Here is a 16,370-nt window from a genome sequence, read left to right as displayed (position 1 = left end):
AATTTTCCAGATATGCGCATGCAAAACGCAAATCAGTTGAAAAGATTGAAATGTTCTTTCTTGATGTGGTCATCTTGCACTTTGTTTGAAAGTGGACATTCTCGTATTGCGGAGTATTGTCTACAATTATTATCGTCATCTTTGCCTTACATACCCTTTCGACTTAGAAACTAAAAATCGGTTTATTGCTCATTTAGCGTAGCAACAAATTTTACATGTTGGTCAAAATACGTAACATTTCACATAAATCAATTAACTTTTCGCATGAGCGGAATATCTTTTAAGTGTAAAAAGCAGTGAAACCTAGATGTATTTACTATGCATTGTTAAGATATTCACGGAAAAGGGAAATCAGCTCCCTGTGTCATCTTTATCTTTAAAAATGACCCTGAATTCATGCTTTCTTACGGTGTCAAAACTAAAGCCGCATCCATAATAAAACACTAAAATTTCACTTGCTGGCCAGATTGGGGACTTTCCTCTACTTATTTTTGCCTTTCACTTACAAGTCAATTATCAATGAAGCATAAAATCAATTGCTGCTCCGCTGAGCAGATCTATCTTTTTTCTTTTTTTATTCATAATATTGTATTTTGCTTTAATTTTCTACTTATCTAATATCTTTATCTAGACATTTGTCCGTGAATTAGAAACGGAAAGAGTCGAAAAGTATGAAACAGAGAAACAGAGATTAGAATTAGAGAAAAAGAATGAATCTTTTCTTTGTCTTTAATTGTGAAAACTTTTACATAAATCTAGATATTTGCCTTGACCTTTCTATGTACGTTTGTATTGTATATAATTATAAAAAAATTGCATTCTATTTCATACGGGTATATTGTTGTATTTTCACATTCTTTCTTGTTGCAAATAAAAATTGCTCTATTTAATATATTTTATATTTAACATTATTTTATAGTCGATGGTTTTCGTGTGGTGTTACTACTATTGTTTCTGTGTCTGTCTGTGTTCACTGCAGCACTCTGCAATTTATCGAAATATGAATAGTGGATGCTATTACTGTGTCTGTGCCCGTCTTACTACTAGCAATCTGCATTTTTGTCTCTGTTTGTTTTATTTTTTGTGGTTTTTTTTTGCGATAGTATAAAATTCTTAAATGAAGTATTTTATTCACTATGTCCTATGTCCTTTGTCTATTTGTGTATGATTTATTCGGTTTGTTGTCGTTTGTGTGTATCTAATTGTAATTGTTGTTAAATAATTACAAAACTAAAATGTTTTAATGCTACCTGCGGTTGATTAGACCGTTTGGCGGCTGGGCACTGGCCGTGTGCATGAGCTCCAACTCGACGAGCAACGGGAAGTGATCGGATGGGATATGGGGGTGAGGACACCCGACGACCTTGTTCTCCCGCAGCCACTCGGCCGATATAGGACCGAGCAAACCGAGCGGGACCATTCCCGTCTTCGTATAAAATATATAGTCTATGATCCCCTTAAAATCGAACGTGTAATTTGTATAGGGCATTATATCTTCACTATAGGCTGAGGCTAGTTTAAAGGAATGCGTGAATTCATTTGAATTCTCACTCGGCAATAGTCGTTGCAAACACGATTTATAGCCGAGCTCCTTAAAATCTTGATGGTCCATAGATACGCGGCCCGAACCTAAAAACTCAATGACACCGGAATCGGGTAACGAATTAAAATCGCCGCACAGAAGCAATTGTACGCTATTCGTGTCAAATTTGTGTCCTGGACGAAAACTATGACTGGCTTCGTCTAGAATCGTTTTTAATTCGTTGCTTAACATCATCGTTTGGATTAGCTTAACATCACAGAATTCTGGATCCCAATGAATGTGTGCGGTACAAACTAGAATGGGTTGTGCGATTTGTGTTACTTCAGGAGTAACTGGATCCCATGCACTCTCCTTGACCTTAAGCAGAGCTGCAAGACCGATGTTATCCTTGGGCATGACACGATTCAACATATTGTCTGAACCTTCTGCATTGGCCATTGCCAACTGATTGAATTCAACTAGATGTTCTTTGATAAGCGAAAATCTGAAAAAGGAATAGATTCAAATTAGAACATGGATAAAAAATATAATTTAAATATTTAAACAAATATGTTCAGGATCAAGGGATTTTAAATCCTCAACCACTTGATGTTGGACGGGTTCCTCTTTTTGGGTTAAGCATCTAAGTATTAAAAATAAAGGTCGTTGCCACTCGGAAAATATACCTAATTCTCCCCTTTCCTTCGTACAATATAGCATTTTATTGATTCCCTCTACTCTCTCGCACACCACCTTGTCGTGGTGGGGGAGTTTGTGGTAGTTTACTACTACACTAAGGGTGTCCCAAAAACACATGAAGATGGAAACAAAGGATTGTAACTCTCCAAGTGGTAAGGAGTTACAGATTTCGAATCCATCCGCGACTTTGAGAAATCAGGTCATGGCCGAGGCACGGATTTTGGAGGCCTCACTTAATTCATGTTCCCCCACGGAGAAATCTGTGGCAGACAGGCTCCCCACTTCAGTGGAAAACCTACATCCGCCGTATACGGCGCGGTCAGCCAAAAAGGATAGTACAGCAACTCCCTTGATGAGATGAACTGGAAACCTGACCACTGCTTCGGCCTGTCGAAGACACTGTTGTCTAATCTTCTGAAATACGGGAGAGGAAGGCTCGGCAGAACGAAACTTTAGCCGCAAAGCAGTACGGACCGCAGGCTTACCTGCCAGAACCTTCTCCTCCGCCTGTACCCGGAAAAACGGAAGAAATGGAAGCTGGTAGTGTGGACGAAACTGGTCTAACCCGCCCGGACACCGTGAGCCTGGGAGGACTCCTAGCCGACATCAACGGAAGGCACTGCGAAAGAAAGCGAAGTTTCTTAGGAGGTCATGGAAGTTGCTACACCACCAAGAGTGGCGATATCCAGAAAAATCGGACGCAAGAAAGCGGAACTTTCGGTAGAAGGTGAGGACAAATTGGTAACCCCGGTGAGATCGACACTGAACGCAGAAGACTTTTCAGTTAGCGGCGGTTTTCATATTACACTGTACTTATAGCTACAAACATAAGAGTTACTCAAATCAACCTGCAGCACGCCAAAGCTTCTTCCTATCTGCTGGCGGCAAAGCTGGCAAAGTTGCAGGACTGTTCTTATATAATTTCTGATTCAAGAGCCATGAGTTCGTTTTAACAGAATCTTTGGTATTGGATCAGTCAAGGGGACTAGGATCTTCTTCGATGAAAGATCCTCGAGACCGAGGGCCTGCGTTCTGATGTCAAAATTGTAAGAGGCAACCATGCTGAGACAATTCTGTTCAAAGGACCTTGTTGCGGTCAATTTACAACACCAGGTTAATGGTAAGATATCGCAAATATCCTCATTTCGCATGATGGAGATGGAGGAACTCCTGGAACTTATTACACATTCGCGAAACTCCTGGAAGGCAGCCGGAGAGGAGCTGATGAAAAAAAAACACATCACAAAACGCGATGCCCTCAGGGTGGGCACCAGAGGGAAACAAACAATCGATGAAAGGAGGTGAGGGAAAAGCAATGTGGTTCTGCCACCAATGACACAGCAAGAAGAATTCCGTGAGGTGGTAACCAAACCAGCGTCGATAAAAGGCGAAAATACACTATAACAGCGTAAGTTGGACGACGGCAGTGACTTCACTGTACCAAAGAAGAAGAGAAGGAGCTAACCACGGTCAGATATCTTTCTCATCAAGCCGAATGAAGTGAGATCTTTCGTTGGGTATACATCAAATCTATCCAGTGAATTCGAACGGGGGGTATACTTGAGTCGAAGGCTTGTTATCTCGATATAATTTTCCGGCCACTTTTGAGGTTCTATATTTCAATTTGAAAGTAAAATTCTAAATTTCAACTTTGAATCTTCGGACTTCTGCCACGGAAGGAAAATGTGTCCGTGCGGCGCTCTGCTCTGCTTTACCGCGCTACATGGCTGGGGTGGGTATTGTTTTTTTCGAGAAGAAAGAAGGGAGAAATAAGAAGAGGAGGAAGATGACAAGTGCCGAGTCTGTCGTGCACGTTTTGTTTTTTAGGTTGGAATATCGAAAATTGTAGGGATGGTGCGTAGACTTAGAGTGCGCGGGTTACTCAATCCGAATGGATGAGGATGATCCAGCCCGGAGAGTCTATAAGGGTAATATCTATGGTAGAAAAAGAAGACGAAGTAGACCCTGCCGGAGATGGAGCGATGGCGTAGGTTAGGACGCCAGACAGCTTTTAGGGATATCGAATTGGTGGACCTCGACGCCAAATCGGGATGCCTGGAGTTCCTTATTAAGGCAGGTCTAGATGAGATCACTGTGTTCAGCTTATAATGGAGAGATCTTTGATGTGTTAGCTGCGAGGACACATTCGGTCCACTCTAATGGACATGCGGAATTTAGAACTTAGATATATATCACAAAAACAATGGGAGAAAGTACGTCTTCAGAGGAGAGAATATATTTAGATAAAAACGAAGAGAGGATTAAAAATAAATTAACGAAAGAATTATATATGTAGGAAAGGAAGAATTTCGTTCGTTATAAGGAAGCTCTATTTAAGTACAAATAATTAAATAATAATAAAAAGTCAAAGTATATGAACAGAAGAAAATTAAAGATTTGAACATATTTTGTTTGCGATACACCTACAAAATTTCTAGTCGAAGAAAGTTTTTCTTAGTGTCAACGGTGCAACGATGCAGTGTGCTCAAAGATTTCACGGTCAGTGATAACCAGTACATTTCCTTCGAAATGATAAACGGGTCCTTACAACGTTTCGATGCCCGGAAAATCTCTACCAGGTGGAATATCGAGAAAGTCGACGTTGGCAAAATTGCCGAAGCTCTCTCAAAGTGTTAAACAAGCCACAAGACCCGGACGAGGACAGAACAACTGCGACTGAATGGTTAGTGAACTCAACAATGAGCCTTATCACCGCAGTTTGCGATACATTGGCGTTCAAAAAGAAACTTTGTCATGGGAAGTCGCCTGTGTACTGGTGAATATCTTGCATGTTTGCACGTTTATGAAGGATCAGACTTCTGCGGATTGTACTGCGTACAAGAGGTCAAGAGATGGGGTAACACTGGATCCGCAGAATACAATAGGCCAAAAAAGGAACTCAGCAATGAAATCAACAATCTGCTGGCAGGAATTAGTAGTGACATTAACAGGGATCCATGAGTCATCGGGTATAATTAGGATAAAACAACCTATTCTATGGAAGTAGTAAAGATAGAAGAAATCATGGAGGCACTTCTTCCTCATCACCTGAGTACTAGGGAATGCCCACTCTTCACTGTGAAGAAACTGGAATAGGTAGTCTTATCCATGAATAACAAACAAGTCGGGAAACCGGAAGTTGTACGAGTTTTGTGTATTTCTTAATACGTAGCACGTAATATATTCATATATTATATGAGAGTATCCACTTTCGGGTGATATTGACATTCATAGTCATAGAAGCAATAACTTGGACGTATTATAACTTTGTTAGTAGTAGTGCGATTTCCACCAAACTTGGTAAGATTATGCTTTACACTATAGCCTACATCACTGCATTTCGTGGTGCTAGGATGAACCTAAGGGGGGTTTCCAGCCAATTACAAAAAATTATAGTAATATACTATTATTAACTTCATTTGAACAGATATCGGTATGGAAGGTATTTCGGAGCCCAGGCACCATATAGTGGCAGCCTTCTGATTTTTTTTCCGATTTTTGGGTTTGGTAGTTTCTGAGAATGGCCCCCTTAAAGAAATGATCACTTTCAACCCCCCGCACTCCCCACGCTTCCAACAAATGTCAAAACTTTTTTTCATCAAATATACTCATGTGGGGTATCAAATGAAAGGTCTCAGTTAGTACTTTTCGAATAAGTTTTCTAATTTTCACATCAGGTGTAAAGGGGAGAAATGCGGGGGTTCGAAAGGGGTCAACTACTTCACTTGTTTTCAGAATCTCCGCCCTAAGAACTTCAAAAATATAGTGGTCCATGCACATGGCACCTAGGCCTAAAAATACCCTGCATAACGATGTCGGCGCAAATCAAGTTTATAATAGTATGTTAATATATCTTGAAAATTTACTTCGAACCCCCTGAAGTTGATTCCATATCCGTAATATGGGTTTAAATGTGAACATAATACTGGAAAGTTTGGTGGGAATCCTACTAGTATTAACAAAATTATAGTAGGTGAAAGTTGTCTCATTCGTGTCAAATTCCTACTCCTTGAAAGATAAAATGTCAGTTGCACATCGAATTGAATATTGACCATATTCAACGTATATACATTATGAGTTATGAATAAATGATACCATCCCGTACCCAAATAGTCATACATAAGAAAACGACAAAACCTTTCTTACCTGAAGCGTCAAGCTTCCGGTTTCCGACTTGTTTATTATTCTCTTTTCATTATTTGTTATTAATTGCCCTACTTGGGAATTTGATTGATATCCAAAAACGAATAATACTGACTCAAGATTATAAGATACATATCACGGAGGAGTTAGAAAAAGGGAACGAGAGATCAGTAAAAATGCAATCTCGTTAACTAAACTAAATATATTATTGAAATAAATAAAAACACTTACTTGGATGATCTAAAAAATATAGCACAACCGTCCACATATTTCCTTTCTTGTTCTGACATCGTTTTCGCTCTTGATTTAGGAGAGAATATGCCTTCATAACCATCGTTTTTCAGTTCTGGTTTGAAGAAATTATAAAATTGATCGGTCTCAATCTCCTGCAAGCTTATAATATCAGCTGAATAATGCCGGATTTCATCAAGTATTGCCTGTGAGGAAGTAGGTGAAATTTTCACATTTAGAATGCTTTCATTTAGATTTATCAGGAGTCATGAAAGTATATGCACTGAAAACTTACCTTTTTTCTATATTCCCAACCAAGGGCCCAACTTGGACAATAGCCGTACATTTGTCTTGTTGCATATTTATCGCAAAGTACGTTATAGCACATTACAGTAAAAATACCTGAAAAAGAGACAAATAATTGCTTTTAATTGGTAAACAATTTTTTTTTCATACCAGTCAATTCTGAAAGTGAATTTTTTGGGGGGGGGGGGGGGGGGGGGGAGTCCTCTACAGGAAAAATTTTAAAAAAATTTTCTCCGAATATAGTCTTGTTGGGTATCAAATAAAAGGTCTCGGTTAGTACTTCTCGACGCCTTAGCTTCGACATTTTTTGGAAAGGCGGGGGGTGCGGTAGGTCGAAAGTGATGATCCTTTCAAAGAACCCATTCTCAGAAACTACCTAACCAAAAACTCTGGAAAAAAATATCGTGAAGCCGTCTCTATACGGTTATGGCGGGGCTTCAGAGGCGCGAACCTGGGCGCCATTATGGATTCGCCTCCACTACTGCTCCAATGACTGCGGAAAACAGCTGACCGCCTGACATAGACAGGAGGAAAAAAGTGAGAACTGTCTGGATTGGACAGGCAGCGCAACGAGGTCATGAAGTGAAATAAATACAATATAAATTTTCCCAAAGTGGTGATCGCGTACGTTCGGTCAGAACAGATTTTTTCAAAAGGGACAGTCGCATACGGGAAAAAGAAAGTACTCTGCAATAAGCAACAGCAGCATTTGCATTTAGTTTTCGCTACAGTCAGTGGGAGTTTTTTTCAGTTTTTTTGACATTGTTCCCTCCGGTCTCTACCAGACCGTTTTCTGCGTGGCTGTAGAGTTTATTGCGTCGGCGGACGTAAAGCCGCAGCCGCTTGTCCACTCCGGTGTTCCGTCTGAAGGGAAGCCTTTTATCTCTTTTTCTACACACTCCCCTGATTCTGCAGGCAATGCAATCCGGCTGCATGGTTCCGTCAATTGGAGGCGTAATTTACGTTGGCGGACGTCACCACCAGGTTCAACCACGCACTCATCGGTCTCGACGAGGAGACCATTGGATTCGTCACGGACGTGCGATGGCTACCCGAAGCATAGTACCACGTCGCCTTAGAATTTTCGACCTCCTAAGCAGATGTTGCTTCCTGGTGGACACGGACGCTGAAGTGTCGGTTCTCTCTGTATCCTATCCGAGCACCCTGATGCTCAGATCTAAACCCAATCTGAAATATCTCAAAATTTGCTCCAGCTTTATTCCACTGTTATTGTTTGAGATTCTCGGTGCTCAGCGGATAACTTCTTTATGAGAAGTTCGTTGATAATAATTTTCCGCTTGTCAGCATATCAGGTTACTGAGATCCAAGAACACTATACACAGGAGGTGAAACTGCCTAGGTAAGCTTTGAGTTTTCACGGGACAAAAAAGATGGCGTCAAACTTGATGATTCATTTTTGGCCTTTTTTTGTCAGATGGGGGTTGGTGTGGTTGGTAGTGATGTGGTCAATGCAGAAGGATTTTGAGCGGAAACCAGCCTAATCTCTGTCGACCAAGCTTTCGAGATGTTCTTTGATGGGCTCCAGAATTATTTATCTTTGCAACGGCAACGATTGATTAGTAAAATTTGAAAGATACAACCGTCGTACATTAATATCCATCTGCAATATGCTAGCCTACTATTTTTAAAGCCGATATTTTGATTCTCCGGCATGCCGACTGGCGTTACCCTTCCTGGTAATATTGAGAGTTTGTTATTGAATTCGAGAAGGTACCAGGAAAACTTCACTGGTAATTTTTTTTAAGAATTGAGGAGGTCCTGGGGCCGCATCCATTTAATGACGGAGAGGAGCAAATGAGAAGAAACTTTCTTCTAGTTTTGTGGGCCACAAGCCTCTCTTAAGTATGACTGAAATTTTCGACCAGGGCAGAAATGAGACAGCGTCTGATGAGTTACCTCTGATGTGGACGAAGCAGTCAGTTCTCCTTTTTGAAAAAAGCTAGGGTGTTTCGCCTTTTTCTCCAGACAAAGAGGAAGGTCTTTTCAACAAAACCTTATTAAAATCGGTTTACCGTCTGTCTGCCACTTTTCTCAGAAAGGATTGTAACGATTAACACAAACTTTGGTGGGATCTGTGAACGCCCACACATGCAGCGAGCTACATCGTTCTATGTGGAACTTAAGGGGGGTCCCCATATATGCAAAGAGCGTGTAATATTTTTCTCACTGAATGTAGTCATGCGGGGTATCAAGCAAGGTATTGATTAATGCTTTCCATATCGGACTTTGAATTTGATTTCGAGACACTCTCCTGTGGGGATCATAAAAGGGTCACTTAAATTAAGGGCCCATTCTCAGAAACTACTAATGGGAAAAATCTGAAAAAAAACCATGATGATACTCCTATACAATACCCTAGCATATTGATATATTTTTAAAATTTATTACGAACCGCCCGTAAGTTCATCCTAGACTCGTAAAATATTACGGCATTAACATAGACGTTAATATGGAGCAGCCTACTGGAAAGTTTGGTGGAAATCCCACTATTTTTGATAAAGTTATAATATGTCGAAAATGCCTTAAAACCTACTATTGAAACCTTGTGGTAATGAAATCAACATGGCTCCAGTAAAATTTATGTCGCACATCGAGCAGCTCGAGCCAACAAATGGCTTATTCATTGTCATTTTGTGGAGTATATAGGCCATCTATAAATTACCTTTTTTCTAATTGTTTTTTCCATTACATTTTGAAAGAGATTGTGCTTCAGCTTCATCATCATTGTATAAGCCTACAGCAGAATGACAATCCCAAAGACAGATATCCATAGTGCAGTCAGGATTCGATCCTGGAGTATGGGATCTACAGGCTGACACCCAATCGACTCGTCCATCGCACTCTCATTATGGATTACTGCATGAAAGTTAGGCAGTTATCATTGGATAAACGATTTTTGCTTGACTATGGGTTTGTCTACTGATCTAGGTTAGATCAGGCAAATAAAGACCGGAAAGTTATAAACGACTTACAAGATCGCTCTAGAATAGTGGCTTCTTTGAAGATGGATTGCAAATTTTATTCTAATGCATTATTACGTCGGATATTATTTGTTTGATAGATTTTTCCATGATTTAATTAAAAAATTTTCTCTGAACACGGAGAAGCCACCAAACTTACGATTTTCACTTTCGGTTGGGTGCTGCAACCAGGTGCAGTCTGAAACTCTTTCAATGTTAAACCGAAATTCCGGATATTTTGTTATTTACTTGTATCCATTCTTTTAAAACTACCAAAAAAAGGAAGAAAGATACTTACATGAAGGCCTACTTTTGTTGGGTCTTGCTAGAGGTATCCACGGTCTCTGTGGTAGTGGTGTTACTGCAACTGAAAGAAAGGTAAAAAAGTAAAAGTTAGAACCAATATCTTTAATGATTTACAGACAATATGAAATATTACAAAATGTGACACTAAATAAGAGTCAGAGAGAGTCATCATCCATGACTCACAACAATTTCATTTGGGGGTCAGAAAAATTATGGGACATTTTAAATGTTGTTCTAGGTCCATTTATGGATTTTGAGAAAAGATTTACGACCACTTGAGTGCACTCCAGTAATATTCTTCTCACTTCCAGGTATCTTTTTTCAGAATGTTATTTTCTTTTCATACGAAACAAGTTAGGTCTGGGACCAAGTTCTACTCTGACCAATGGAAATGAATCAGTTTAATGAGGTGAAAAAGTTCAGGTCATATTTGCATGTGCGAATGAGTCAGATGTGGAGGTTTCTGATTCAAACTGAACTGCGCATTATTGCACGATCTTGGAAGATAATTTGGTATGGAAATGACTACTTTCAATACTGATCTGTAATTTGTAATACACGTAATTAAATGGGAGAAGCAAAAAGTTGATTGTGTAAATGATTCATGCCGGCTTTGTGAGTTTTGGCCTATTGTTTTCAGACAATATTTTCTTTTGAACAATGAATGAATCATTCAAACTACAAATATTTGAAATTTGTATTTATTAACAATCTTTACATTTGTGTTCAATATTGTCTATAGTTCCTCCTTGTTTGCTTATGAGCGCCAGATTATCACAAATATACGTGTGTCTGTCGGAACAATGTAGGCTGTTCATCCATAAATTGTTATGAATATTTTTGGTTTGTTGGCGCCAATTTAGTCACTGTACCAATGAAGTACCTTTTAAGGGAAGTGTTTCCAAGAAGGTAATAATACTATCAAGGGGAAAACACTATCCTTCAAAAACTATTGTGTCTCTTTAATGGTTACAGTGAACCCAGGAAGACTTAACACAGGAGATCCAACTTCCAGCGCAATGCTCGAAATTTTACGATGGATAAAAATCATTGCGCATGTCCAACCTTCGGCGGTAAATGCGTGAGAAAAATTCCCCGTATAAGGTTTGGTGTCGGGGTGTCGGCAGTGTATTGGTGTGCGATCACGTGGCTGCGTGCAGATGGCATTGCATATGGCTTGCTACATAGGTTGGGAAAACATAAAAAAACCATTTAAGCGCCATCGACACATCATTGCATTAATCACAAGGGTCACGGGCCAGTTAGCTACCTCGTTTCTACCCTACAGATACGCAATGACATTCCGTGCCCCTTAGGCACTTAATTTGCTTCTCCTTGATTCAGTCTTCTTGAGAATACCCAATAACTATAGTTTATCGATCAGTCCTATAACTGACAGAAATTGTTTCCTGCTTGCAGGTGTCTTAGCCTTGCGTCTGATATTAGGTGTCCTCCCTGGTGTACAAAGTAGTAAATCACTTTGCACAAGTACTAAAAATTATCCCAGAATATGTATGCTGAGATCTTGCGCAGGTATTTCTAGCATCCCCAAATAATACTACAACCTAACCTATACAAAACATCCTTCCAATTAGATTTTAATATCACGTAGAGGTTTCTGCTGTTAGTACGAAAGAAACCGAAGTCCATGACATTGAAATACTGAAAATTATTCCGACCAGAGTATATTTGTTGAAACTTTTGGAATTGATCGTAAATAAGGTCGGGCATTACAATCCAAGTTAGTAGAGATCAGGAGCATAAGATGCCCCTCCCCACTCCGTCGCGTTTACCTTCCTCAAGTAAATGAACGAAGGGTGACAACGACAAGGGAGTGGGGAACTGGCGGAGCTTGCCTCCCTGGATTTAATTGTTGCTCGTTAGCGATCTGCCAAAAAGATTTTCGACGATCAAGTCATGAAGATCTTTCGTTCAGCAAGGTCTTCAAGAAAACGTACACGATTATCACAACAAAGACTGCATACGTCCGACAGTATCCCTTCTAACAGCAACCTGTATCGAATATAATGACCTGAGGATATCAGGACTGGAAGGGAACCTCGAAAACTGCAACCCATCATACATCTGAGGCAGAAGGAACATCGATCGAGGATGTAATCCGTTGTGGATCCTCCCTTTCGATCGCGATACTCGGGTATCGGCTAGTGCGGAAGGACACGTGAGGGGTCGAAGTTCTCAAGGCAGTTTGTACGTCTCGGGTGGTTCTTCTCATGATGTCGATATCGTCTGCATAGGCCAGTAGTTGGGTGGACTTAAAGAGGATCGTACCTCTTGCATTTACCTCAGCATCACGGATCACTTTCTCGAGGGCCACGTTAAAGAGGACGCATGATAGGGCATCCCCTTGTCGTAGACCGTTGTTGATGTCGAATGGTCTTGAGAGTGATCCTGCTGCTTTTATCTGGCCTCGCACATTGGTCAGGATCAGCCTAATCAGTCTTATGAATTTCGTCGGGATACCGAATTCTCATAGCCGTGTACAGTTTTACCCTGACTATTCTATCATAGGCGGCCTTAAAGTCGATGAAAAGATGGTGCAACTGATGTCCATATTCCAACAGTTTTTCCATCGTTTGCCGCAGAGAGAAAATCTGATCTGTTGCTGATTTACCGGTAGTGAACCCTCTTTGGTATGGGCAAAATGATGTTTTGGGGGGGTATGGGGCTATCCGGCCTACCAAGATAGAGGAGAATATCTTATAGATGGTACCCAGCAACGTGATGCCTCTATAATTGCTGCACTGTGTGATATCTCCCTTTTTATGTATGAGACAGATAATGCCTCTTTGCCAATCATCAGCCATTGATTCGCTGTCCCACACCTTGAGCACAAGTTAACGAACCACTTGGTTTAATTGGTCGCCTCCATATTTAACCAATTCGGCTGTAATTCCAAAGGTTCCTGGCGACTTATGATTTTTAAGCCGATGAATTGCACGGACTGTTTCTTCTATACTTGGTAGTGTCAATATTTGTCCGTCGTCTTCAGTTGGCGGACCTACAACTCGCCGATGTTCTGGTTGTTCAGTAGTTCATCAAAGTACTCAACCCATCGCTCCAATATGCCCATTCTGTCGGAAATCAGATTTCCCTCTTTGTCTCGGCAGGATGAACATCGAGGTGTTTAAGGCTTCGTCCTGCTGACTTGTTGGTAAAACTTCCGCGCCTGGTGCGGTTCCCCAGGCTTCCTTTTTCCATCTGTGAAATCGCTTCTCCGCTCGACGAAGTTCGTGATAAGTCTCTGCGTGTGCCAGCGTTCTTTGAGAGTGCAGCATTCTTCCGTTCCGTTGCTAACTTACATTCATCGTCAAACCAGCCGTTTCGACTCCTTTTGCGGCTGGGGCCAAGTATGTTTGTGGCCGTATCCATGATAACGTTCTTCAGGTGATTATGAAGATCATTTGTTGATGCTTCATCTCCAGGTCCTCTATTGACTGCGGTTATTGCGGCATCCATTTCCCTCTTCTAGGTGTCGCGGAGGGTTGTGTTGTGGATGGCTTCAGTGTTCACTCTCACCTGATTGTCAGAGGGGATTCTAGGTGGTACTGTTATTCGAGCTCGGAGCACCATGCCAACGAGATAGTGATCTGAGTCTATGTTGGCCCCCCTATATGTTCTGACATTCATCAAGGCTGAGAGGTGGCGGCGTTCGATCAACACGTGGTCAATTTGGTTGAAAGTGGTCCCGTCTGGAGAGGCCCACGTATGTTTGTGGACCGCTTTCCGCGCAAACCAGGTACTTCCAACAACCATTTCGTGTGACCCTGCTAATTGAATAGTCCGCAGTCCGTTATCATTTGTTTTTTCGTGTAAGCTATGGAAGCCAACGTATCGCCTGAATACTTGGCTGAAAATCATAAATGATTTAATTTGGTTAAAGTTACTCTATTTCAGCCCCCGAGACAACTCGGGACTTTGAAGGAATCTTCCTACTACACTCCCACTTACTCTAGAAGAGAAAGTGGAGGAGATGCTGGAGGTCCTCAATAAGGTACATCGGAACCTTGGATTTACAATGGAGGTAGAAGTCAATGGAGAGCTCGTTTCTTGATTTAAGGATCATTAGAGAAGAGAAGGGTATTTCTTTTGACATCTACAGGAAACGTCAACATACGCAGCGAACGATATCAGATAATTGGAACCACTCCCATTGACATAAAATGGCTTCCTCCCAAGTCATGGTCCACCGATTGTTCACCGGGCCCCTAAGTGCTAGAAGATTTATGAAAGAAAAGGAGTATACAATCGACACCGGAGTGAAGAACCCTTTCCAACGGAAGATTATTGAAAGACTCATGTGGAAAAAGGCGAAACGGCAAGAAATAAGGACAATGACATCCCTCGCTAATAATTTGGAAGGGAAAAGAAGAATAGGAGTCACACATTTTGATAAAAACGATGAAAATGGTAAACATTCGACATTGTGCCATCGAGTAGGATTTACCAACTCAAAAACAGGTTGGGATCCTTCAAGGAACGCAAATTAAAACATGAATCCAGTGAGGTCCAGTGAGGAACAGCCTGAACCATGACACGGGTAACATGCATTGGAAGCTTCTGAGGGAGGTGGCAAGGGTGACACCGGACAACATTAGTGTCTCCACGATCTCTAATTAAGGAATCGAGTAGAATTATAAGATTCAAATGTTAAATTTTAATAATAATAATTCAGAATAGGAATTAATATCCTAGTTGATCAGTAGCCCTTCCGAGAAGCCCAATTAGCGCTGTGGTGCGCCGTTTTGATGCCACAAACTCCTAAGATCGTGACTGCTGTTATGGGAGCAGAGAGCCAGAGTCTAGCCGGCTCGGATCTTTAGAGCCAGCCCGTGCCAGCCAGCTCAAGGAGAACAGCTCTCCGACCCTGCAGCTAGAAATCTCTCTGAGATCCCCAAAGAATGGTTTACCCAGTGTCCGCAGCCTGACTCTAGCTAGAGTTGAGCAATCGCATTTGCACGTGTCTGGCAAAGGAGCTCTTGTGATCGGGCTATGTTATAAGCGGGCCAAATTCTCCTTGATTTTACACAGCTCGTAAGCCTTCGCCATCTAAGGCCCGCGGCTGCTAAGTAGTGCTTGCAGACTCTGTGCTGACAGCCACCAGCGGAACACCAACTGTATTCACCGAAGGGCTGCCAACAGCAGAGCCTCGCCTGGCCAATCCGTCAGCCCGCTCATTCCCCTCTATGTTCCTATGCCCGGGAACCCAGAGGAAGATGACCTTGAGCGTGCCGCCCAGACGATTCAGCGCGTCTCTGCATTGCCCCACCAGCCTAGAAAATGTCGTCGCTGAGTACAAGGCCTTGAAATACGCATATACTAATAAATAATTAACCCCGTTTCAGGAAAAGATTAATTGTATTTTATTTTATTTAGATTCTTTTACAAAAGGTGGATAGAAGCGACAAAATCGATGTTGAGGATAAACTTATCCAAAGGTGAAAATTTCATTGAACTCTTCCCAAATTTTCGAAATACCAACAAAAAATATGTAACCCTTATCTGGCAAAGATATCAAAATGTTACCAAGCGAATTCGGCTTTGTTATTTTCTTCTCAGATGTTGAATGATTTTGCATCTTTTAAGTACTGAATTAGTGGATTCTGACATCTTACATCATGCATACCATGCACATAAAAGTATTGTCTCATTCTTTGAACGATGTGACTTTGAATGATAGTTTGATCGATTGCCTGATGGCTTCATGTAGAATTGCATTTTATACTTTCTTGTAATAATTACTTTAGAATTAAAAATGGAAGTATGATACCAGAGATACTACAGTGGAACCACAAGATTTCAACTTTTGCCCTTTGCCCTCTCACCTTCCAATTCCTCGAAACACTAAAACTTATCTAAACATGATTCAACTACAATACATAAATTTGCAATATTAAAAATGATCATTAACCTTTTTTCTAGTTGTTTTCCCTATGAAGTGCATGTCCCAGCCATATACAGGGAACGTACTAGGGAAATCAGAACTACAGGACATTAGAGAGAGAGGAAACGATTATAGAGCTACAAGTGATGTTCAAGGGGGCTTAAGTTTGCCTTCGTCAGGAAGTGGTGCCGCGAATCCACAATATCGGATACCGGAAGCTAATCGGGATGAATGTAAGCGAAAAATAAACAGGCTTTTGGAAGACGCTATAATTGAGCCG

The 16,370-nt window shown here is 41.1% G+C and overlaps 1 protein-coding gene across 2 annotated transcripts in view; it reads right to left on the bottom strand.

Annotated features, from left to right (window-relative positions):
- Positions 1–569: 569 nt before the first annotated feature.
- Positions 570–16,370, bottom strand: part of LOC119652733 (CCR4-NOT transcription complex subunit 6-like) — a 476,871-nt gene continuing 461,070 nt past the window's right edge. For both annotated transcript variants that reach the window (XM_038057029.1, XM_038057030.1), the window contains 5 exons: positions 10,181–10,249; positions 6,891–6,997; positions 6,596–6,801; positions 1,251–2,027; positions 570–1,198 (listed from right to left, as the gene is read on the bottom strand). In XM_038057029.1, the coding sequence (XP_037912957.1) occupies positions 1,135–1,198; positions 1,251–2,027; positions 6,596–6,801; positions 6,891–6,997; positions 10,181–10,249 (1,223 nt within the window). In that variant the 3' untranslated portion in view covers positions 570–1,134. The remainder of the gene's footprint in view (positions 1,199–1,250; positions 2,028–6,595; positions 6,802–6,890; positions 6,998–10,180; positions 10,250–16,370) is intronic.

The sequence above is a fragment of the Hermetia illucens genome, chromosome 3 (genome assembly GCF_905115235.1).
Source record: "Hermetia illucens chromosome 3, iHerIll2.2.curated.20191125, whole genome shotgun sequence".
Taxonomy (NCBI): domain Eukaryota; kingdom Metazoa; phylum Arthropoda; class Insecta; order Diptera; family Stratiomyidae; genus Hermetia; species Hermetia illucens.
This window is presented reverse-complemented; position numbering and strand designations above follow the sequence as displayed.